This window comes from Bacillus rossius, chromosome 3, assembly GCF_032445375.1.
Source record: "Bacillus rossius redtenbacheri isolate Brsri chromosome 3, Brsri_v3, whole genome shotgun sequence".
Taxonomy (NCBI): domain Eukaryota; kingdom Metazoa; phylum Arthropoda; class Insecta; order Phasmatodea; family Bacillidae; genus Bacillus; species Bacillus rossius.
This window is the reverse complement of record NC_086332.1, coordinates 33,997,715-34,021,529: the sequence shown is the minus strand read 5'-3', so window position 1 is coordinate 34,021,529 and position 23,815 is coordinate 33,997,715. Positions and strand designations below refer to the sequence as shown.

The window sequence follows — 23,815 nt, the reverse complement described above, 5'->3', positions numbered from 1 at the left end:
CTGAATTCGGGCCTACATGTCTGGCCATAAAGTGGTTGGACCTTATTTCCGTCACCCGCGCTATCATTCGCTGTATTTAGGAGGTGGCCAATTTTTAGTGTCGTGCTATCCGCCGGTTAAAAAAAAAATTCATTTGAACTAATATTGTTGGAATATTGTTGGAACATCGATTGATTTATACCTACCGGGTGTTTGAGAGCGAACCACCGCCTTGATCGTCTCGTGTTGTTTTTACAGTTATATTTAACGTCGTTAGAGACGAAAAGACACAACCAGAGTCAAGGAGGACACGACCAAAACCTTGTGCAAGGAGCCGCCCAGCCCGTGCCTGGAAGGGATTTAGAGAATCCGGGATGGCCGAGACGAGATCTGAACACAAGGCAGCGAACACTACGGACGAGTCAGGGGTGGATTCAGGATGAAAAGGGGGAGGGGCTGTTATTTCCTGGGTTACACTCGTTTGCATGTTTAGCCTGTGCACTCACAAAATCTGTCATCGCTGATATTCCATTTGTGTCACATTGTCCTGGTTAGCCGATTTGTAGAGACCGGAAAAATTCGCGGATTCATTTAGCGATAGGCTGAATTTCAAACATGCGTACAATTCTGCTGGTTCTGCTATTGGCTCGCAGTTTAACTGGAGCTCTCTGGGCCAATGAGAGACTATCGACCAAAGAAGCGTCGAATCACAAGCTACCCAGTGGAGACGCCTCACAATTTACGTAGTACCCAATGAACACGCGTGTTTACTTGAGATGTGCAGAGGATAATGGAGGCTATCCTAGAGGTCATTGAATTCGCGAATATTTTTCCGGTCCCTACCGATTTGCCAACTTGAGCGCAGCAGAAGAAACTGACAAGGTATGAACGATCCCTCGATGGAAGCTCGGCGGGGGAGAGGAGCCGTTATTAGCGGGGGGGGGGGGGGGGGGCATGGGGGAGGGGGGTAGGGAGGGAGGGGGCAGCCTCGCCGACACTCCGGACAGAGCGACCAGAAGGCTGGCGTCGCGAGGCGCGGCCGAGCAAGGGGTGTCGTTGTGCCGTCGCGCGCAGGTAACACGGTCCGCTCCACGGGCTAGTGGTCACGTGGACCGAGTCTCGCTCTCGTTGAAACTGTCAAATATGAAGTGTTCTAATTGAAACTTCCTAGTCTCAAGGTCATTGACACTCGGGCGCACAAATTACTATGTACGAGGTTTAATACATACTTCAACAGTTCGCCAGTTGCGTCCGCCACGACTAGTGTTTGTTAAAATTGGAAAATAGGCCGTGAAATGTTGAACTGTGAGCCTCCTGACCATCTCGACATCGACACAACTGACATCGCCGTAGTAAGTCTAACCAACTACCCAAGTGCATTCGCTGATCGTGTAAAGATTCTTTTTTATTATTCTTGAGGTTCAAGTTTTATCCATAACGTTGGGTGCTTGCATTTTAAATTAACAATTTCTACGAATGTATCACTGTATAAGCATTGCATATTTTTTTTTGCATTTTTTTACCGAAATGCTATACGCTATATGCCATTTGTAATACGTTAGGCTATTACTCGTAATTAAAACTTTTTGTTTGGCTTATTGCGTCGTGTTCGCTCTCTGTAAGTTCATTATCTGTGTTTACACTGTCGGGAAATGCATACTGATATAGTCACACTCTTCATTAATATCTGCAAATGGCAATAAAAACTGATGGTAAAAATACCATTGAGCCAGTTCGTACGTCGTAGTTAAGTCCTTGGTGGCGGTGCATGTTAAGGCGTCTTGCTCTTGAGGTGAGGATCGGTGATTATATCCTAACTCGCGACTTGACACAAGTTTGTGAGCACCGAGTCCCGGGGGCGCCTTCACATTTCAGCCTCCGCGCGTCTACCCTGTGAGGTCACGTGCTCAGATACGTCGGCAAGCTGTTCGCGTGTGTCTGCTCAGGACTGTTCGTGTGCACGGAGGCTACCAGGACGAGTGTTGCCTGAAGGCCCTGTCACGCTGGCTGATTTATTTCTCCAACTTTATTTGAAAATAGAGTCGGAGGAGTAATAAAATTGGAAAAAAAAATTGGATACATAACTTCAAAAAAAATCACGTTACACCATCAAAGTTTATTTTTGGTCTGACATTCTTCAAACTTTTCCATTTTAATCTCATTTGGAAATTAAATAATACACCTCAATGTTAGATTGATTTATTTACTTGCATTGGGTTTGTTCTTTTAAACTTTTAAAAAATATATAAATTAAACTCGCATTAATATTCATTACATAATAAAATTAATGTCCAGTGAGTTAAAAAAATATACAGTTACGTCATACATTCTTTTAGGTTTTTCAACTTTTATAACCTCTTTTACCGCCCGTGTGTTCTTCGCCATTTTGAAGATTCGTTATGACGGAAACGGACACCATTGCTATGCACGATTCTGATTGGCTGGTTCCGTCCATCATCCAACGTATTTTATAACCCGACCTACTGTACGTGAAAATATTTTATAGAAACGCTAGTTATCCAACTTGTCAAACAAACATGGCTGCGCCAGTGTCTTTTTTTTTTTTGTGACTTCGTAACCCTACAACTTCAATGTGACCAAACATAATGGAAGGTGTTGGAAGCGAAAGTCTGACAGTGTGACAGGCCCTTAAACTGGCGCGTAGCTTTGTTAGTGACGTCACGTAAGAGTCGTCGCGAGCTCATGAGTAGCCTCATCACGTTCAGTGCCTCCCCTCCCACAGATCACACTTCCTCTTCCGGCGCGGCTGGCCGAGCTGGCTCAACGTGTCTGGGGTTGCGACCACGTGGTTTAGGCTTACCAAAACCCTCCATACACTTGTACTTTGTTCCAGAAGACATGTTGATTCATTACTCTAGATAAGCTTTCCCACGAGTGCAATGTACTACACGATTCGTCATTTTTTTTCTCTCACATGATAAGGACGAGTTTCATCTTGTTAGTTAGTAGGTATAATCTTCGGCACCGTTGCAAGCAGCTGCTTTGAAATGCCAGTCTCGTAACGAACAATTTCCTAACGTGCAAGTCTTGTCCTTGCTGCAGATAGTGGAATGTGTTCCGTTTGTTTTGAACTGGAGCACCATATAATCAGGCTAGATTATTTTGGGAAAACATTGACTGCTTGAAAATCCAAGATAAAATTCGTAAATAATAATATAGTATAAAATAGTATAGTATAATATAGTATAAAATGTTAATAAATAATTTCTGAGATTTAGGGTGTATAGAAGCTAAGCTTTGTTCGTACCGCGCGAGGTGACGGAACTCGACTCCCGGCGTGGCCTGCGTGATCTTGGTTTCCCGCGACTTCCAGAAATATCTCCACGTAAATGCTGGAGTGGTTCCTAACTAAAGGCCATGGTCGGTTCCTTCCTCGATGTCTCTTACTTGTGTGGTGAATGTCCATCACTGTCTCACTGGCGGCTAGTCTTAGAACCAGAATAAACAATTAGAAACTCTCGATGGCTTGTAAAATAATGTAAAATATGTTACTCCTGCATGTTTGTACATCAAATGGTACATTAAACTGTAAAAATATGTATTTATCTCCGACACAGATTTTCAAGTTCAATCCTATTGAAAGTATATGTTTTCCCTGAGAAAAAAAGGAGGCTATGATACTGATTCAAAGAGTTCCGAGAGAATTCACCCTGCTAGATATTTAGGACGATTTTGTACTGACCATAAAAATGTTTGTTGTTGATGATAACGTTTATGAACTTTTCACGGTTAATTTTTTAAGTGGCAATTTTTAGCCACCATAAATCATCTCCGTGGTGAAATTTCATATATCATACAATGGCGGTCACAAAAATGTTTTTATAATTTTATTTTTTTATCTAGACAGTGATAATTGTGTTGTTTCAACTATAAAAAAATAATTAAACTATTTTTAGGCAAACACATACAAATATTAATTTTAATAAAAATAACAAACGTAAGTTTTTGGAATAAAAAAAAATACATGAGCGAAGAATAGATACCCAACTGTTTGCCAACATTAATTATTTTGTTTGAATTAATAACTTAAACTTGATCTTGGCTTTTGTGCTGAAACCACGTCCGAGGAATTAATGTGCCCGAAGCCACGCTGCATCCATCTTCAAGGGCGATAAACAATCTGACCACGAAATCATACTATCAATATTTAGAGCTCTGCACGGGGAGAAGACAACTGGATAAACCGAGCTTCTACCCAGCATAATCATGATTGGCCGGACCATCGTCAAATCATGGCCGCCCACAGGAACCATTTACATCTCGTCTGTGAATGGCCTCATTACAAACCCTATGACATAACACCAAGCCTTCGGTTGTTAATCACCCTTGTGGATCGCTGAAACACGGCAAGTTGAAACGTTGGGCACATCATCATTTCCTCAACCTAAAAGCTTTGTTGCAGCTTGAGACAAAGATATCTTAATGCGGAACAGTCAAATGTTTGTCTAAGAGTAAGCAGGTGAACTGAACGTGCCGTGTTGCTCGCGTGTGCAGCACGAGACATGACGATGTTGGCACACCTGACTGTGGCAGCCGTGCCTCTTCTGCTGCCTCTGTTACTCGCCGGAGCCGAAGGAGGTAAGTCGCTCTTCCCAGCATTCTCTGCTCTGCCACAATGGTGTTGTGTCGTCAGCAGTCACTGTCACGAAACCATTCCCGTATCTACTGACACAGGAGTGCAGTTTACTCACGCGAGTATTAGGGCAATATTAAAAGAAGTGTAGGTATATCAATATTTTACAACTAAAAAAAAATTCATGTAGAAATATTTGAACTCAAAGTTGGTCTATTACACACACGTCTTCAATTTCTTAACAAAATAACTTTGTTCACTACTATCATTCAGTAAGTCACTTTATTATTGACTGGTTTATCAGCTCAGAGTTCAAATGGGTGTGGTTCACTTGCTACGGTAGTTTTTAGTACTAAGTAGGCTAAAGATATATTTTTGTACGTATTCAAAGATTGTTTGACCAGCATTTACAATGTTAAATTTCCTTCATGATTTTGATGAGTATCCGATTTAAAAACGTGTATGGAATATTATACTGTGATGAAATTATTCTTACATAAAAATGTGGCCTTTTCAATTTATAAATAGTAACAACAAATCTCGGAATGGTAACGGCTCAGAAATCGTGACTAACCTGAAGTTATAATTGATTTGTAATAGTGATATTATTTTGTGCATTTTTGTTTGCGTTTAAGAGAAAATAGTAAAGTAGCAAAAGTAAATTTTGTGTAACGGGAAGTTATTTTCATCTAAATTGACATTCTTAGCGAGCCAATAAGTGGTCCGAGAAAGAGCAGTCCCGAGATGTAGGCGGGCGAATGAGAGTCGCCGCAGAGGGAGGAATCGCCGGCGTCAAGACGAGAAAGCGGCACGAATCCTCCGAAGCGACGGTCAGACGTAGCGTGACGAAGGAGACTCGAACCGGAAAGGGAAACAAACGCAACCGACTGCGACCAGGCGTTGAAAAACAACGATCGTAAAACTGAGACCAAAATTAATTCCTTGTAATTTTCACTTCCCGTATTTCGTACAAGGTTTTGAGTGGTTGAGGCGCTGCTAACTTAAAAAATAAAAATAAAATAAAACACACACACACACAAAGGGGTCCAATTTTTACCAACATTTATTCACTGCATATAAATAATTATTTTTTCACGAATTCACATAAGAATAATAATCCTCTAAACAAGTTTTCTATGTTATTTTCTTTAGTTGAATGACACTTGTAAACGTACCCGTTTAAGGTTTAGTCAATGAGAGGACTTCTTACACGCAGACCCAAAACAAATCTGTATCTAGACTACCCGCGTTTCTACGCCTTTACCTAACTTTCTCACACATTTCCGGCTGTGTATTTCAACCATTTACGTCACTGATTATGGTATGATAGCAGTCAGCAGTCAACTATGACTATCGAATTAAGTTCTCAGAAGATAATTCACCATTTCGCATTTAGGGCGGGATCCCAGGCCGCTCGGGTGAGGTGGCCAATAAGCACCGCCTTGTTGGCACACAACCGTAACCTAACTCGCGGGCCGTGTTTAAGAACGAGTCCAAACCTAATCCCAGCAAGGGAACAGATCGGCAGCCGTTTTAATAAACTGTGCTTTGCGCGAGGCTAGAATCTAGTTCCAATGCATTCTAGTGAATGTTTCGTATCCACCCGATACAATTGTTTACGGCAAAAGTCCTAGAGAACTGATATGACATGATTGGTAGGCGCGACGTAGTATACGTCCAAGCTGCAATAATGTTATAATGTTAACGATGTCCACGAGACAGTGCCACAGCACAGCTGTCGTGTGGCATATGCTTAACTTTGTTTAATATTAATTTCATTTTTTTTATTCATGGTGAACCGGTCACTATAGCATATTTATATTTTTTGTTTGGATACTGTCATGTTTCTTCATTTTTATGTTAATGTGATGGCATCCTCCTTGTTATTACTTGGAAACATTTGTGTTATATTTATTTTGGCAATCATCTCAAGAACAAGTTCTTAAATACTATTTTTAAATAATTGTATGTATATATTACTAAGAAAGGAAATTAATATTTGTAAAACTTAAAATTATTGAATAATGTCTTTAAGGAAATGTGTCTTCCGATAGTAATATTTGGTGGTTCTTAGTGCAGCAATGTGTATGTGCTTTAGATCCAAGTTGCCATATTTTGTTATAACATATATGATCGTCTTGGTTGACGAAAAATGTCAACAGTCTTTTTTTTTTATCTCATCTGCCATGATGTAGACAGGTTTTAAATTTTGACCATCAAGACTTGGCCTTCTTTCATGCTGTGAACCTTCGTTGCCGCCTCCGGGGTAAGACTTCAGTAAGTAAATGTTCCCCAACTACGTTACATTTGTTTGTTTTGAAATGGATGAAAAATTTGGTGTGATATTGTTACTTAGCAGCTCCTTGTACTGACCATGCCGCACGCCATGCATTTACACTAACTTATTCTTGTCTGGACTGAAGGCTGTGATGAACTTTTGGAATTTGAATCCTCGGCTCATCGAGCTGTTTTTTCACGTCGATAGTCAAGGACTTAAACATCTACATAAACTACTAAAAAATTAATTTTTATTGTAACATTTAACTTTCTGAATTCTAATATCGTTGTAAAGGTACCCACTTAAAAAGGCCAATTTCTTTTCTTATAAATATGAATGTATCTTTAAAGAAATTTTTGAAACGATCTCACTATAATGTTAAATTTTAAACGATACTAACACTTAATATGTACTCATATTTTGTTGTGAAACTTTTTATTTTATTTGTTTGTTAATAGTTAACTTATTAAACATAAGTATCACGGCAATATTTTAATTAATATAAATTTGTGTTTTTTATTTTATTTTATTCCCATTCTGTTATTAATTTTTATGGGTTGGTCGGTCAGCCTTAGCACTCAACTACTTTTTTAACACCAAACAAAAGATTCCACTGAGCTACGGTCCGTTGTAACCTTTGTTTTTTCAACTCCTGTCAGAAATTGAAGTTTTGGCAGAAGACTCTTTCGCTGGAGAACTATTAGAGGCTCAGATTCAAGTCCGTTACCTGTCACTGCTGGCGTATCTGGTTCGAGTCACGGCTCCGTTGAACTATGCTGTAAATCCTCATGGGAATGTCGTTGCGAATACTGTCGCAGTGTGTACTTTCTCCAGGAGCGCTCTCTTTTCTTTTGACTCTTCATTCCGACGACGATCCGTCCCCATGTCGCTCTTCGTGGAGACCGGAAGGATAGATCCCGGCCAGCTATCTCCGGCAGGCCCCAGACCCGTACCAATCCATGCTGACCCTGCCTCGAAATGAGAAAACGCGTGGACGTTTGTTTGATCCACAGTCTTTGACGTGGTAGCCATTTTTTTACTACCAGCAAAAAAAATATTTGAAGGAATTGAGGTTATGAGGTATTATTTGTAACTGTGATTTCCACTGATATTTTTTTGTGGATTCTGCTACTTAAAGCACATGTTCTCAGGGTATTTCAACCGATTCACTAGCCAGCAAACAGTAATTGACGGATACCTTACTCAGACTAACGGTAATCAGCTCATTTCCGATTAATTTCTGCCTATGGGCTTAGCCAGACAGTTGGTTATGTCGTTGTCCCTGCGTTGCCGGCATTGGAGGGCTACTCCAGTAAACATACCTCGATGTCTTTGCTTCACGCTTTACGCGAGGTCAACATCCTGCCAGTTGCGCCAAGGGCTGGCGATTGCCGCAGGGTACCGCGTGGTCTGCTACTACGGCAGCTGGGCAGTGTACCGGCCCGGCGACGGCAAGTTCGACGTGGAGGACATCGACCCCACGCTGTGCACGCACCTCGTGTACGGCTTCGTCGGCCTGGGCGAGGGAGACACTGTGCGCGTGCTGGACTCCTGGAACGACCTTCCCGACAACTACGGCAAGGGTGAGTCTGGCCGGACCGGCCACCCAGCTTACAACTGTGCGGCTGTTTGGGAGGGATACCTACCAGCTGAATGGAGAGTCCAGAATTTTGAAAGAAAAGGATACCTCCTTAGAAGTCTATTTTAACGCATTATCAAAAACTGTGGTTTCATATGAAATTTTAAAAGTACCAAAGCTTTTTTTAATGCAAACGATACCGAAGCACTAAAAATTTTAAATCATCCTAACATGTTTATAAAAAAAAATTTAAGCCAACTTCACAGTTCAGCTGTGGTCTGAAGTAGATTATTTTTTGTTACTCCTAATTTCTTTTAAGTTGCTTATTGGGTACTACAGGGGGTGGGGGTGGGCGATAAAACCTATCCATAGGGCTGCCAATGCTGGGCTTAAACATTCCAGTCGACGTTTCGGTCGACATTGCAGTGGCCATCTTCAAGGTACCAGTGGCCCTATAAACCCTGAAGATGGTGACTGCAATGTCGAATGTAACGTTGTAGATTATTTCTTTGAACCTGCGAATTTTCTAATTTTAACAACTTGGAATCGGCTACTGACAATCATTCCAACAAATGCACCAGTTTCAACTGAAGGACAGCCGATCATCGCCTGTTTCAATTGGCAACTTACATTTAAAAAAGTTTTTACGTTTCGTGTTTCACAAATTTCTTTACTTTCATAAATAAAATAACAACATATTAAAAAATTAGCGAGAATTTATCTTATTAATTTGTTTATAATTTTTCACTTAAATTTACTTCATAAGGCTTAATTTTTTTTACCTAAATATTTTGGTAGAGAAAGGCTGTAGTCAATGAACTTGTGGTACCTAAATTTAAAAAAAAAAATGCCAACGGAGTTGTCTGAATAGATTGTGTTAAACACGTGCATTTGTTTACAGTTTGTATTCAAAATTGTTTTTCATATCATTCAAAACATAGTTTATAAAAGTTGCATGAATAATTTGTATGGAACCATAAATCTAACCGATAACGATGTATATGAGTTGTCGGTAGTGAACTATGGTTCCTACAACCATACTTGTTCTCGGTGTGATCTCTAATCCGCAATACAACGCAGTGCACTTTGTTAAGTTTTTGTTTAGGATTGTAACATTACCTCACTTGTGCAACGTCGCTGAAACGTGGCAGGTGCGATGGCGCGCTTCGTGAAGCTGAAGGAGCGCAGCCCCACGACGAAGGTGATGGTGTCCATCGGCGGCTGGAACGAGGGCTCCACCAAGTACTCGGACATGGCGAGCTCCGAGTCGCGCCGCCAGAGGTTCGCCGACAACGCGCTGGCCTTCGTGCAGAAGTACGGCTTCGACGGCCTGGACCTGGACTGGGAGTACCCGGCACAGCGCGGCGGCAAGCCCAGCGACAAGGTCTGTGCCGCTCGGGGTACTCGGCGACAAGGTCTGTGCCACTCGCTGACCAGCGGGATACTCGGCGACAAGGTCTGTGTCACTCGCTGACCAGCGGGGTACTCGGCGACAAGGTCTGTGCCACTCGCTGCACCAGCGGGGTACTCGGCGACAAGGTCTGTGTCACTCGCTGACCAGCGGGGTACTCGGCGACAAGGTCTGTGTCACTCGCTGACCAGCGGGGTACTCGGCGACAAGGTCTGTGTCACTCGCTGACCAGCGGGGTACTCGGCGACAAGGTCTGTGTCACTCGCTGACCAGCGGGGTACTCGGCGACAAGGTCTGTGTCACTCGCTGACCAGCGGGGTACTCGGCGACAAGGTCTGTGTCACTCGCTGACCAGCGGGGTACTCGGCGACAAGGTCTGTGTCACTCGCTGACCAGCGGGGTACTCGGCGACAAGGTCTGTGCCACTCGCTGCACCAGCGGGGTACTCGGCGACAAGGTCTGTGTCACTCGCTGACCAGCGGGGTACTCGGCGACAAGGTCTGTGTCACTCGCTGACCAGCGGGGTACTCGGCGACAAGGTCTGTGCCACTCGCTGCACCAGCGGGGTACTCGGCGACAAGGTCTGTGTCACTCGCTGACCAGCGGGGTACTCGGCGACAAGGTCTGTGTCACTCGCTGACCAGCGGGGTACTCGGCGACAAGGTCTGTGCCACTCGCTGCACCAGCGGGGTACTCGGCGACAAGGTCTGTGTCACTCGCTGACCAGCGGGGTACTCGGCGACAAGGTCTGTGTCACTCGCTGACCAGCGGGGTACTCGGCGACAAGGTCTGTGCCACTCGCTGCACCAGCGGGGTACTCGGCGACAAGGTCTGTGTCACTCGCTGACCAGCGGGGTACTCGGCGACAAGGTCTGTGTCACTCGCTGACCAGCGGGGTACTCGGCGACAAGGTCTGTGCCACTCGCTGACCAGCGGGGTACTCGGCGACAAGGTCTGTGTCACTCGCTGACCAGCGGGGTACTCGGCGACAAGGTCTGTGTCACTCGCTGACCAGCGGGGTACTCGGCGACAAGGTCTGTGTCACTCGCTGACCAGCGGGGTACTCGGCGACAAGGTCTGTGTCACTCGCTGACCAGCGGGGTACTCGGCGACAAGGTCTGTGCCACTCGCTGACCAGCGGGGTACTCGGTGACAAGGTCTGTGTCACTCGCTGACCAGCGGGGTACTCGGTGACAAGGTCTGTGTCACTCTCTGACCAGCGGTCTGTGCCGCTCGGAGTACTCGGTGACAAGGTCTGTGCCACTCGCTGACCAGCGGGGTACTCGGCGACAAGGTCTGTGTCACTCGCTGACCAGCGGGGTACTCGGCGACAAGGTCTGTGTCACTCGCTGACCAGCGGGGTACTCGGTGACAAGGTCTGTGTCACTCGCTGACCAGCGGGGTACTCGGTGACAAGGTCTGTGTCACTCTCTGACCAGCGGTCTGTGCCGCTCGGAGTACTCGGTGACAAGGTCTGTGTCACTCTCTGACCAGCGGTCTGTGCCGCTCGGAGTACTCGGCGACAAGGTCTGTGCCACTCGGGATACTCGGTGACAGGTCCTTGCCGAGACCGAACATTCATAGACAGCCATACCCTGGGCTTTTTACTTTAGTGGAGGCCCTCCCCTGGAAAATATGAAAAACTAACTCTTTCAAACAAAATTTTAAGACTACATGGAACTTAAGTTTCAACGATGGTTTTGCGGATTTATCATAAGAAATTTTAATATCCTTTGCTGATAAATTATCCTTGGGTCGGTTTAATAAATGTTTACGATAAAATTCCAGTGGAATCACATACTTATACGTGGCAATAAAAATATTTGAAAGTTTTTCTAAATTGAAGTCACGTATTGAAATTGGTATTTACCTATACTTTAATTTACAAAGTAATTAGTTTTTTTTTAGTTTTAGCTTTCTCATTAATGTCCAAATTTTTAACCTAAAATTAAAAAACAATTAAATTAAAAATTAAAAACATCAGTGCAGGGCCCGGCCCTGAATCACTCCTGGAGTAAACTATAGTCACTTTTACATTTTGTGTGCGTCTACTATTGTTTAGAAGCTCAGATGGAGGACTCTGACCTAAATGAGAAAACCTCAAACCCTAAAGTATTGAATCACGTGCAGTACAGTCAAAACATTCCTCAAATTAGCAGTGAATGAGAAAATCGCATTTACCAAAGTATTTATACAACTGTGGAGTCTATCCTAGAAGTCAATGAACTCGCGAATTTTTCCGGTCTCGAGTCATTAGAGACTCTTTACATCCTAGATATGAAAAAGTGGATGCAGCTCCAAAATCAGAGAAAATCTGAAAGTCTGACCGCAAGTATGTTTGAAACAAGCTCCATCGGAAATCATTAAAACCCCGTGATTGTTTTAGTGTCGGAAGTACGCTGATTTGTCAGCTCTTTCCAACCGCTTTTTTCAAACTAAACATTTAAAACCATTGAGTCCACGTGCGCATGTTGTTCCGATTAAAAATATTACAGCTATAATAGTTTTGTGGTATCCAGGAGTATCCCTGAGGTAAAGATTTTATTTAAAATGTCGTGTTAGGCTAGGACATTTGGCTAGAGTATGAGAAATTCAGCATTTTTAAAGTTAAAATTTTGCTTGTTATTGTGCAAGTGTAAATTTTTTAATATTTAATTTGTTTGAATGTACACCTTTGAAATTAATTTATACATTTATGGTGAAATAGACTTCACTATTTGAATTATTTTTTTACGCGGAAGCATAATTCTTTTTTTTTCCAGGATAACTTCCCGAAGCTTCTGGAGGCGGTGTACAACAAGTTCCACGCGAAAGGCCTACTGTTCACCGCGGCGTTCGGGGCCAGCCTCAAGACAGTGGGCCTCTCCTACAACATTCCCGAAGTTTCCAAGTGAGTCCTCGGCGACACTGACATCGCACTGGCATGAACTTAAACCATTTAGAGCTCACTCAGTCTCAATTATAACTGCCAAATAGTGATTTCATTATTAGTAACTAAAAACACACAATCATTGAAGACCGTAGTCAACAAAATAGTCCTACTTTCTCAACTGTACCTCCATTTAGCTCACACTTTGTATGTGTCTTTTATTGTTTTTCTACAGACTTTCAACAAGAGTAAACAAACCGCTTGTGTCCAGTGTAGGAGGTGACTAATAGGTAATACACGATTATTAACGACCGAATAAGTCAGCAGAGGCATTTGATATCCAGCCTAACAATTCTACCAATATTTTAATAACCGGGTTATATCAATTTAAGAGGAGCAGTTTTCGGTGGTTCACATGAATTTCATGTGTGAAATTAATTCTCGCTATGGGTCCTGGCATCACGCTCTGGTACTCTGGGAGGCAGACCTGTGACAGGCGTTGATCGTCCCCTGAGGATCCGAGTGTGATTGCGGTCCCACCTCGGAACAAGGACGATATGCGCATAGGTGAAGCGAGCGGGAGCGCTACGAGGGAACCCTCCCCACCTTCCGCACGGCACTGTTCGCAGGTACCTGGACTTCATCAACGTGATGACGTACGACTACCACGGGTCGTGGGACACGACGACGGGAGTGAGCGCCCCGCTGTACGCCGACCCCACCGACGCTTCCGACGAGGCCAAGACCATGAACATCGTGAGTGACCGGCCCTTCCACCGTCGGAGGCTCCCGTCCCGGACAACGTTAACCGTTGCGTTTCGATACGCGACTTGTTCGTTTCTGCAACGGATCGTTCGTTGCTGTCGCTCATCGGCAAAAGAGGCTGCTTCCGTTTTTTTTTTTTTTTTTTTTTTTTTTACCGGGACGCTGAAGAAACAGCTGGAAACAGCAGTTCTCCCCCGTGTAGCCAGTGCAAGTTGTGATCATCTCTTCGAGCACCTCATTGAGACTGCCTCTGACGCAGCGTGTCTGAAGGTCCGCCGACAGTGGGAGATATTCTTGAACAATGGCCTTAACTAGCAGTAATATTACATCAACGAGTTTTATGTTCAATTAAAAAAAAAATTGGTTGTCTGTAAAGTCGGTTTACGGACGATAGTTTAACGTGACAACGTCATAACAAAACATTGATGAAATGATTGCATACTTTTATGAATAAAATCGAATCATTTTTATTGAATTATCACTATTTTGTATTGATACAAAGAAGGAGTGAAATGAAATCTACAATTTAATTGATAAATTTGCTTTTATTTGCACTAATTAATTCAAATATGTTTCTTACTATAACGAAGAGATTATTTTAACTATAACTTTTATACGTGTTGCTATTTAACTTCTTCCAATCTGTAATATTCTGTTAAGGATAGGACGATGATAGGAAAAGTAGGAAACGAATGGGAGTGTTTCAAGTTTAATATGCCTCGAAAAAGTCAAATCGATGGTTGTTCCAATCGAGTGGAAGAGAGATAGATGCGGCGCAAGCGTACAATGAGCGTAACGGGACAATGAGTCATCCTTTTTCGTGCGTGCAGCCGGCGTTCATCGATTTATTAGACGTTGTCACGTCAAAAAACTGATTAAACGGTTAAGTGTTGGTAAGTGAGGAAAATGAAACAGTTCCGCGGAAGTTACACGCTAGTAACTGAGGAAAATGAAACAGTCCCGCGGGAGCAGCTGGGGAACTGTCTGCCGGCAGGACACGTGCGTGCGGAACCTGCTGAAGCTGGGCGCGCCGGCGCACAAGCTGAACCTGGGCATGGGCACGTACGGCCACTCCTTCACGCTGCAGGACCCCCAGCATCACGGCGTGAACGCGCCCATCTCGGGACCCGGGGAGGCCGGGCCCTACACGCGCCAAACAGGCACCATCGGCTACAACGAGGTGAGTGAGCCGTCGACCCCGCCGCCGCGTGGCATTTCATAACTTATGACTAGAGACCTGAAAAATTCGCGGATTCATTTCTCGACAGCCTAAAATTCATATAGTTATACCTCAGTGCTGCCTCTGCTATTGGCTCACAAATCACTTGGACGACTCTGGGCCAGTGAGAAACGCCTGACCAAAGCTTTATCGAAGTACAGGCTGCTACGATGGGACTTCTCACAAGACAGCAGCCAATGAGTGGGTGGCATTTGACCAAGTGTACGTAGAACTATGGAGTTCATCCTAGAGGTCATTGAACCCGCGAATTTTTCCGGTCCCTACTTATGACTAGAGACCTGAATAAATTCGCGGGTTCATTTCGTGTTATGCTAAAATTCAAATAATTGTACCTTAGTGCTGCTTTCTGTCATTGGTTCACTGTTAATCTGGAGGACTGAGGGCCCAATAAGAGACCCTCACTCATATGTGTCAAATCACAGGCCACCCAATCGAGGCGACTCACAAGTCAACAGCCAACGAACAGTTGGTATTTTCCCGAGTGTGTAGAGGATATTGGAGTCTATCCTGGAGAACCCGCGAATTTTTCCGGTCTCTCCGTTATGACGTGTCTAAGTTGCATGTTTCGGCATTGTGTTTCTGAAGGTAAGTGTTTCTGAAGGTAAGGCCTAGGCAAGACGTGACGGACGCACCAAACAAAGGCGTTACGAATTCTAGGCAACGCCATCTATTGACGAAGTTCTAAACTTCGTTATTAGCGCCTTTAATTCGCTAGCAGCCGCGAGCTTCACTAAGAGGATGGGTTTCCCCAAGAAAAAGGATAAGAAGTTGCCACACCTTACTTTATGATCGTGTGTCCGACATAGAGAAACTACACAAACTAACTGTGTGCGTGTCTATGACCTACCTCCTATGATTTTCTATTATAAAACGGAATTATCCCCTTTTTTTCACTCCCTTGGGGCTGGAATTTCAAATTTATATGTAGTCTATGTCACTCTCCTCTCCATAAACTATTTTTATGCAAAAAAATCAAGTTTATCCGTTGTTCCGTTGCTGCGTGAGAGAAGTACAAACAGACAAACACACTTTCGCATTTATATTAGTAGGAATTATGCATATACTTGCTGGGTAATGCCTCCTTAAAGTGTTGGTGACTTTATGATAGAAATAATTTAAACATGCATGTGTTAATCCAGTTGTTATAATGTTGGTGATAACACTCCTTGCCTGGTGTCGCAGATCTGCGAGCAGAAGAACAAGTGGACGATCGTCTGGAACGACGCTCAGCAGGTGCCGTACGGCTACAGCAACAACCAGTGGATCGGCTACGACAACGTCAAGTCCATCAAGATCAAAGTAATGTCATTACATCGTCATCAGTTTACTACTTTTAACTTTATTTTACTGCATGGCATGATTCACTTTCGCTGGTACAAATTTTTTTGAAAACATATTTACATTAAATTATGTATTTTGTTTATTTCCCAAACTAAAAAAAAATCATAACTTCGAATATATATATATATATATATATATATATATACCCGCATGCTTTCACAGAATAAACTCAAAAATATTTAATAAACCGTATGCATTCACTGATACCTGATAATCTGGCGAAATCAAAAGAAAGCATAATAATTTTAATACTAACTTAAATAAGTAACTTATTGCAGATAGGTAAGTAGATATGTAATTTTCACCAGCTGATTCAAAAGTAATCTTTAGACTGCATATATTTCGTCTTCATATTCATAAGTTTTGTGGGTAAGCATATAACAAAAACGTTTTACCACATTCTTTAAGTTTATTATATTCTTAGTAACGTACATCCTTAGTTATTGAAATTAATTTATGGTTTAGGAAAAGCCACGCCATTATTAAATTCTTCTGAAACACAACTTGAAGACATTGAGTATTGAAGTGGCATAAGCTAACAGCGCCGATGCTTATTTTTATTGACAAAGCATTAGATTATCAAAGTAAAATTTTGCACTTGGAGACTTAAAATTCAATTATAATCCAATTCGACAGTTTTGCTAAGGTAGTACTGGTTTCACAAATTCACTGCTGGACTCTGATGTGTTACTCACTTACAGTTTTTGCTGTATAACAGAAGATATGGAGGGGAGCAGAGAAGACGGCTGATGAAATACCTTACATGGAACGTCGTAGAAATAATCATTTGTCAAAATGCATCACTTTTCTGCTTCTTTATGGTAATCACCTAGGCTGCTCACGTATACCGCGGAGTTTATCAGTACAGCCAGCTAAGCGGTCCCGAATGCAATACAGGAAACCACAATCATCTACATGAGCAAAACAAGTTTACCAATGGTATTTTTTCTCTAACAGAAAAAAAAACCAAATAGTCAAAATATATTTCTAACTGAAAATAAATACAACAAAATATAAAGTTGACTGTTTCTACGAATCAAATTAATTGTTTTGTTTGATATATCCCGATAATATTCATATTTTCCAGTGTTTCATGTTTTTTTTTTCCAGATAGTAACTATTCTTGTCAATGTTAAAACTTAAAATACCCTCAATACGCTTTTGATTCAATACTGTAGGCCTACCCTCTATCTGTATCTCATTACGGATACTTTACAACAGTAGACTCGTTCCTTTCCAAAAGAGTAAATTCCAAACTTGTAGCAAAATTGGTTCGTAGCCTTTACAGCCATTTCAGAGTTCGTTTTATGTGTGAGACGGTTTTTTTTTGTCAAAGTTCTCAATTATTACTTTTTTTGCGGATGGAGGTCGTTTTGGACCGGAGGTGTTCAGCAGTTTAGTTGTTTACGTGCTCCGTGTACCCTGCGAAAGGTCCGTAGCAGGTAGTCACGGGCTTGCTAACGGAAGCGGGACTGCTGTGTCCCAGAGCGAGTACCTGAAGGAGAAGCAGTTCGGCGGCGCAATGGTGTGGAGTCTGGAGACGGACGACTTCAGGAACGTGTGCGGCGAAGGCAAGAACCCGCTGCTGCACACCATCAACGCCGTCCTCAACGGAGGCACGGTGAGTGTCGCCCCCGCCGAGTTACCGCGGCACACCTCCTTGAGGATCACGAGTCGACGGTGGTAGTAGTGGTAGTGGAGTAGAGTGGATTTCCTTACACCTTTCCGAACAGCCAACATGGAGTAGTTACTGAAAATAAGGGCTACTACAACAGCCACAACAATTTTTATTTAAATGAATATCTGTTATATTACTACTAACTAGTGATTTTTGTCTCTAATTATCACATCGTGTAATACAAAAATTATCATCAATCGTGAAATAGTTATTGATTGTGATGAAATAAATATATTATGTATTCGTTAAATGGTAGTATTGGTAGAGGTGGGTGTTGGTAGAAATGGGAGCTCATCCTATATTGGTTGTGTAAAAATGTGGTTTTATTCATATACCTACCTCCGGCCACCGTCATCGTAGCAAAGTGAAGTGTATACCAGTTTTTAAATCTAATCACAAGCTTTTAAACACAAAAATTTTCATCGAATTCGGTTTAGAAATTCTTGCGCGATACTCGAACAAACAAACAGACAAGCATATATTCAACAACAATATAGAAATTCAATAATAAACTATTTTTAGTTGAAACTATTATTAACTCAATAATAAAAAATAAAATTGTATAATGATACCGAATTTATATGGATTGACTGCGTGGATTTTGCACTGCATTTTATGGACGCATGAATTGCCGGCAACCATGTTAGAGTTCCTCGTGTTAATGGTGTCGTGGTATTGTGACCCTACGCTATTAGCTCTGTCAGGCTGGAACGACGTACGACGTATGATTAGAGACCTGAAAAATTCGCGGGTTCTTTTTGTGTTTTGCTAAAATTCAAATAATTATACCTTAGTGCTGCTTCTGCAATTGGTTTACTGTTAATCTGGAGGACTGAGGGCCAATTAGAGACCCTCACTCATAGAAGTGTCGAATCACAGACCACCCAGTCGAGACGTTTCACAAGTCAGCATCCAATGAACAGTTGGCATTTGCCCGGGTGTGTAGAGGATATTGGAGTCTATCCTGAAGGTCATTGAATTCGCGAATTTTTTCGGTGTCTACGTATGATGTATTTGTCTTGTCGTGACTGCAGCTTGATGAGAGTAATGACGAGCCATGTTGGACCGAAGATGGCGTCTGTTCCCCCGCAGCTGCCGACGGGCGCTCCCACCACCGCCGGGTCCACGGCGGCGGCGCAGACGGGGGGCGGCGGGCAGACTGCCGCCCCCACGACGGCCGCCCCCCAGCCCACGGAGCCGCTGCCCCCCGCCACCGAGCTGTGCGACCACGCCGGCTACGTCAGGGACAAGACGGACTGCCAGGTGTTCTACGAGTGCGTGGCTTCGGGCGGCCAGTACCTCGTCTACAAGTTCAAGTGCGCCGACGGCACCTACTTCGACACCACCAGCGACCAGTGCAACTACGCCGAGCAGGTCGCGTGCTGACTCCCCTCCGCCCTTCCCCCTTCACCACCCATTCCCTTTCACGTCTCTCTCTCCCTGCGCTGCAGTTACTAGTTGATTCCTGCTCATGTTCACACGTCCAGCGTGCATTATTTATCACGACACCTTCAGAACCATACATATTTAAAATGTGAATGTTTGTTCTTTTTTTTATTAATACACTTGGGAAAATATTTAAATGATTAATTTATTTTGTAATTTGTGTGTGTAATTAAAGACTTTTATGTAATAAAACTTTTGTAAACAATCTACTTTTTATTTTTCCTTGTGTGCGTCTAATACCTACATTAACAGGAACTTATTTTCCGCAAAGTCAATTTTTATCAATTTTTTTAAAATCATGTTATTATTGTTTGTAAAACATACTGTTATTTAAATTTATATTGTGCTGGTCAAAGAAAAAAAAACATTTGCTAGTATTCAAATACAATCAATTATTATCTATCCACAATTTTGAGAACATATTCACTAGGATCAGAAATTCTATCGTTCTTGAACAATAGTTATATAGTTAATGAAATATCTTAAATTCTAACTTGTTTGGGTTCATGATTTTTTTTTCTTACGATTCATATTTTTTTTGGTATTTTTCAATTTATAGAGAATATCATAAGTTAAGTTTTAGTGTTTGAAAGTATCATTTACAAAAAAAATTACATTAAAATTATTATTTTTGTATGCAACTCAGCTAAATGCAAGTATTCGAATACCGTGTTTAAACAAATGAGAATGGTTTGAATAGTTAAAAGAACATTGTAGCCCAAACATTGTTGGCTATTTTTCATTCTTTAAAATAATTTGTTCTAATTCAACTTACATTTTCTGTGAATATATTATTATAAAAATATTTTACAGTTAAATGTTTGTTGCAATAAATATGCTTAAAGGAATTTATGATTACATAATATTTGGTTTCAGCAATGTGATAATAATTATTAAGTAACTAACATTCGCGAACATATATTGTATCAAGAAAATATTTTAAAACTAAAAATATCACATTTATTTAAATTGGCTAAGACTTTTGGTTTCAATTATCAAAAGAGATTATATGTTTTAAAACATAAGTTATCAAATTTATGAAATTTCTTGATGCTTTGTTTACGTATGAATATATTTCTGAGCATATAATAAAGTAAAGCGCAATTAAAAGTCAGAATTTTACAATAAAATTTGTTTTCATTGATACCATATTAAAAATGTATTAAGTATCCAACTCAATTAACTTAGTTTCATATATTATCATTTTATATGAGTTGGTTATGTTTTATAAAAGGAGCATGAAAATCTAAACATTGTTAAAGCACGCATTTTTGATGCAATATATATTTTGGAGGTATTACAAATTATTTAATTTGTCGAAATTGCTTACCAAAACTAGTTTATCTTTGAGAACACATTGAACTTAAATACCACATTGAATTTTAACCGGTTCATTTTAACAGTTAACATATTCTTTATACTAAGTTAATTGAGCGCAATTCAGTTTTTTTTTGCTTTTAGATAATATTTTTTTATTAAAATTATATAAACTGAAAAATATATATATATATATTTAATTGGTAAATGCTCTGATTGTTTGCAAGAAAATACTAAAAATGGACATTGCCCATATACCATATAACGTGTGTTAATACTTACGCTCCTGAGTTACAAATTTATGCGGGAGACATTAAAAAACTGAAATAAATTTATATTTTATAATAAACTCTCCAGAGGAATACACACAGTCCGAGAGCCGAAAATTTGCCGGGGTGTTGAGACCTCGGTCGCCAACAGATTGCCATAGGCTCTGGCTGCAATATTTACCATGTATTTTTTCCCTCCAGAGACACCACTACCCCCTATATAACCCAAAATGGGCCTTGCCAAGGGTAGACGCGGAGCCCGAGCGCCGAGCGTTTTCCCGGCCGTGGAGGCCTCGGTCGCCGCGAGAATTTCTCCGGCCCCTGCTCGAAATTTTTCTAAGTCCAGAAAGCCTGCTTCTGTAGGAATATGCAAGGACCGTGGGCCCGATATTTTGCCGGTGTGTGGAGGCCTCGGTCGCCGCCATATTCATCTCGTGCCAGCCTGTGTTAATACACATGTTAATATTACATGCAAAATCGCCAATGACCATTTCCTCGGCCGCGGAGGCCTCGGTCGCCGCCAGAATTTTCTGGCTCCCCGCTCAATATATTGCAGTCCCGCAGGCTTGCTTCTGCCAGCCTGTGTTAATACACATGTTAATTTAACATGCAAATTCGCCAATGACCATTTCCTCGGCCGCGGAGGCCTCGATCGCCGGGAGAATTTTCAGGCTCCCTGCTCGAATTTTTTCTAAGTCCAGAATGCTTGATTCTCCCAGCCTGTGTTAATACACATGTTAATTTAACATGTAAATTTACCAAGGATCATTTCCTCGGCCGCGGAGGCCTCGGTCGCCGCCAGAATTTTCTGGCTCCCCGCTCAATATATTGCAGAGTCCCGCAGGCTTGCTTCTTCCAACCTGTGTTAGTACACATGTTAATTTAACATGCAAAATCACCAATGACCATTTCCTCGGCCGCGGAGGCCTCGGTCGCCGCCAGAATTTTCTGGCTCCCCGCTCAATATATTGCAGAGTCCCGCAGGCTTGCTTCACCCAGCCTGTGTTAATACACATGTTAATTTAACATGTAAAATCACCAAGGACCATTTCCTCGGCCGCGGAGGCCTCGATCGCCGGGAGAATTTTCTGGCTCCCTGCTCGAATTTTTTCTAAGTCCCGATTCGCTATTTCAGGCTGGCGCACGGAGTCCGAGGGGCGGGAATTCACCGGGTAGTGGTGCCTTTCGTCGCCGAGACATAACTGAAATAAATTTATATTTTATAATAAACTCTTTGATTTTTCCGCAATATGGCAAAAAAATAAATCAAAAAAATTGATATCGTAAATGCGTTTTATTACAAGTAAGAGAGCGTTTGGTGTTTTTGCGTTTTTGGAGACAATTCTATTTCTTAGATACGTCTACCTACTTTAACTTGTGTACATATAAGTAATTAAAACTCAGGGTTTTAGATACCACTGAAACTGAGAACCTGTGTGCATCTCGCTTAATGTTACATCACAACTAGAAACCACCTCTTTAAAATTTTGGAAATATTTCGTATTAAGCTACGGAACTTTCCGTAAGTTGTACATTATTCCATGATTTTTGTGTAATTTACGAAAAAAATTTTAAAAGTTTTATTGATTCAGTGGTGAGGTTTCACTGTTTGAAAACAAATCATTTAAAGTTTTATTATCTAATTAATTGTATTTGAACTAAAAAAAAGTATTAGCTGGCAATAACTATGTTTTAATTTTAAGTTGACATATTGTTTGACACATTTTTCTGAATTTTTTTACATACTTAACTTGACTGCTAAAGCCAGATATAAATTTTTACCCATGCCTTACTCGGGAATCGAACACTGCACTTCTCGCACCAAAAGCGGAATGTATTATAACTACGCCATGGATGTGAGCAGTATTTCGTTACAATTCTCTCGTACAGTAAAAGGTGAAAATTTTGTTTTATCATAATTTTAATCGGCATATTGACAAATTTTTGTGATGTTAAGGACTTTCAAGTCTTTTAGTCTTATTTTATGTGCATGTACACTTTTGTTTTCATATTTACCTGTATAAGTGAAAGTTTAACATTTAATAGAATATGAACGAGCTTTTCCTAACTTCACCGACGAAGAATGATTCGTGCAATTTCAGATATGTTCATATGTGTCTCTAAAAGTTACAAGAAAATACAGAAGAATAATTTCCGACGTCACAGATAAGGTTTCTGTAATTGCACGGTACGTTTGCATACAATTTTCATAGAATTGTGGCCTTTTCAAACGGTGTATGTATAAACAGAGGTTTGGAGCATCAACAATTTTTTTTGATGATTTAAGGTCATGAATTCGTTTTGAGAATTTAAATTCATTTCGTGAAACGTCTGGATACTAATTTTAATTAGAATATAATAACACTAATGATATTCCTAAAATAAGACAATGAGAGTGGACCTAAATATAAAACGTGAGTCACTTAATTGTGATGTGTAGTGAAACATTTTATTAGGAATACTTCTGCTTATTGAATGACAATAGTGTTGTTTTCTCCGCAAGAAGCCACTGTGAGTGTATATCGTACACTTCTTGAAGATGGGGAACATTCGCTACAGTGTAATCATGGCGACCGAAGATGCAGCCACTCGGTTCGGAACGGGACGAAACACAGGCGGTTGGGGTCAAAGTCGCTACTGCGGGCCGCGACCATCGCCGACATGAGCTGTTTGATTACATCTCAGCTCCTGTGGCGCTCTGCGGACGACATGAGACAAAACAATGCTATATGGGACAGCTAGGAAGACACTACCGTGGTTATTTATCGCAGTCTTAAGGAGGAGAGATAGGAAGCGAAAAACCCATGTTTGTTTCAAGAGTTTTTACGCTGTAGCAAGGTTTCATCGTTTTATATTACTAAAATTTATCTCGATAAGTCAGAGATGGAACCTTAATAGGTTTTCAAAGACAATAAAACAGTGTCAGTATTTTTAATGTTGAAGTAATTTCAAAAAATAAGAATTTAATACTAAACGCGACAAATACTGCAAGGAAAGCTACATATTTACAACAGTTAATATTTACTTCAAACATTCACTTAATTATATA

The 23,815-nt window shown here is 41.5% G+C and overlaps 1 protein-coding gene across 1 annotated transcript; it reads left to right on the top strand.

Moving 5' to 3' along the window:
- Nucleotides 1-1,129: 1,129 nt before the first annotated feature.
- On the top strand, nt 1,130-19,299 carry LOC134531426 (chitinase-3-like protein 1). Its single transcript, XM_063367128.1, has 10 exons — nt 1,130-1,331; nt 4,495-4,578; nt 8,249-8,434; nt 9,582-9,814; nt 12,604-12,731; nt 13,340-13,466; nt 14,470-14,655; nt 15,898-16,014; nt 17,543-17,677; nt 18,827-19,299. The coding sequence occupies exons 2-10, from the start codon at nt 4,503-4,505 to the stop codon at nt 19,118-19,120; spliced, it is 1,482 nt and encodes a 493-aa protein (XP_063223198.1). The 5' UTR covers nt 1,130-1,331; nt 4,495-4,502; the 3' UTR covers nt 19,121-19,299.
- Nucleotides 19,300-23,815: the final 4,516 nt, after the last annotated feature.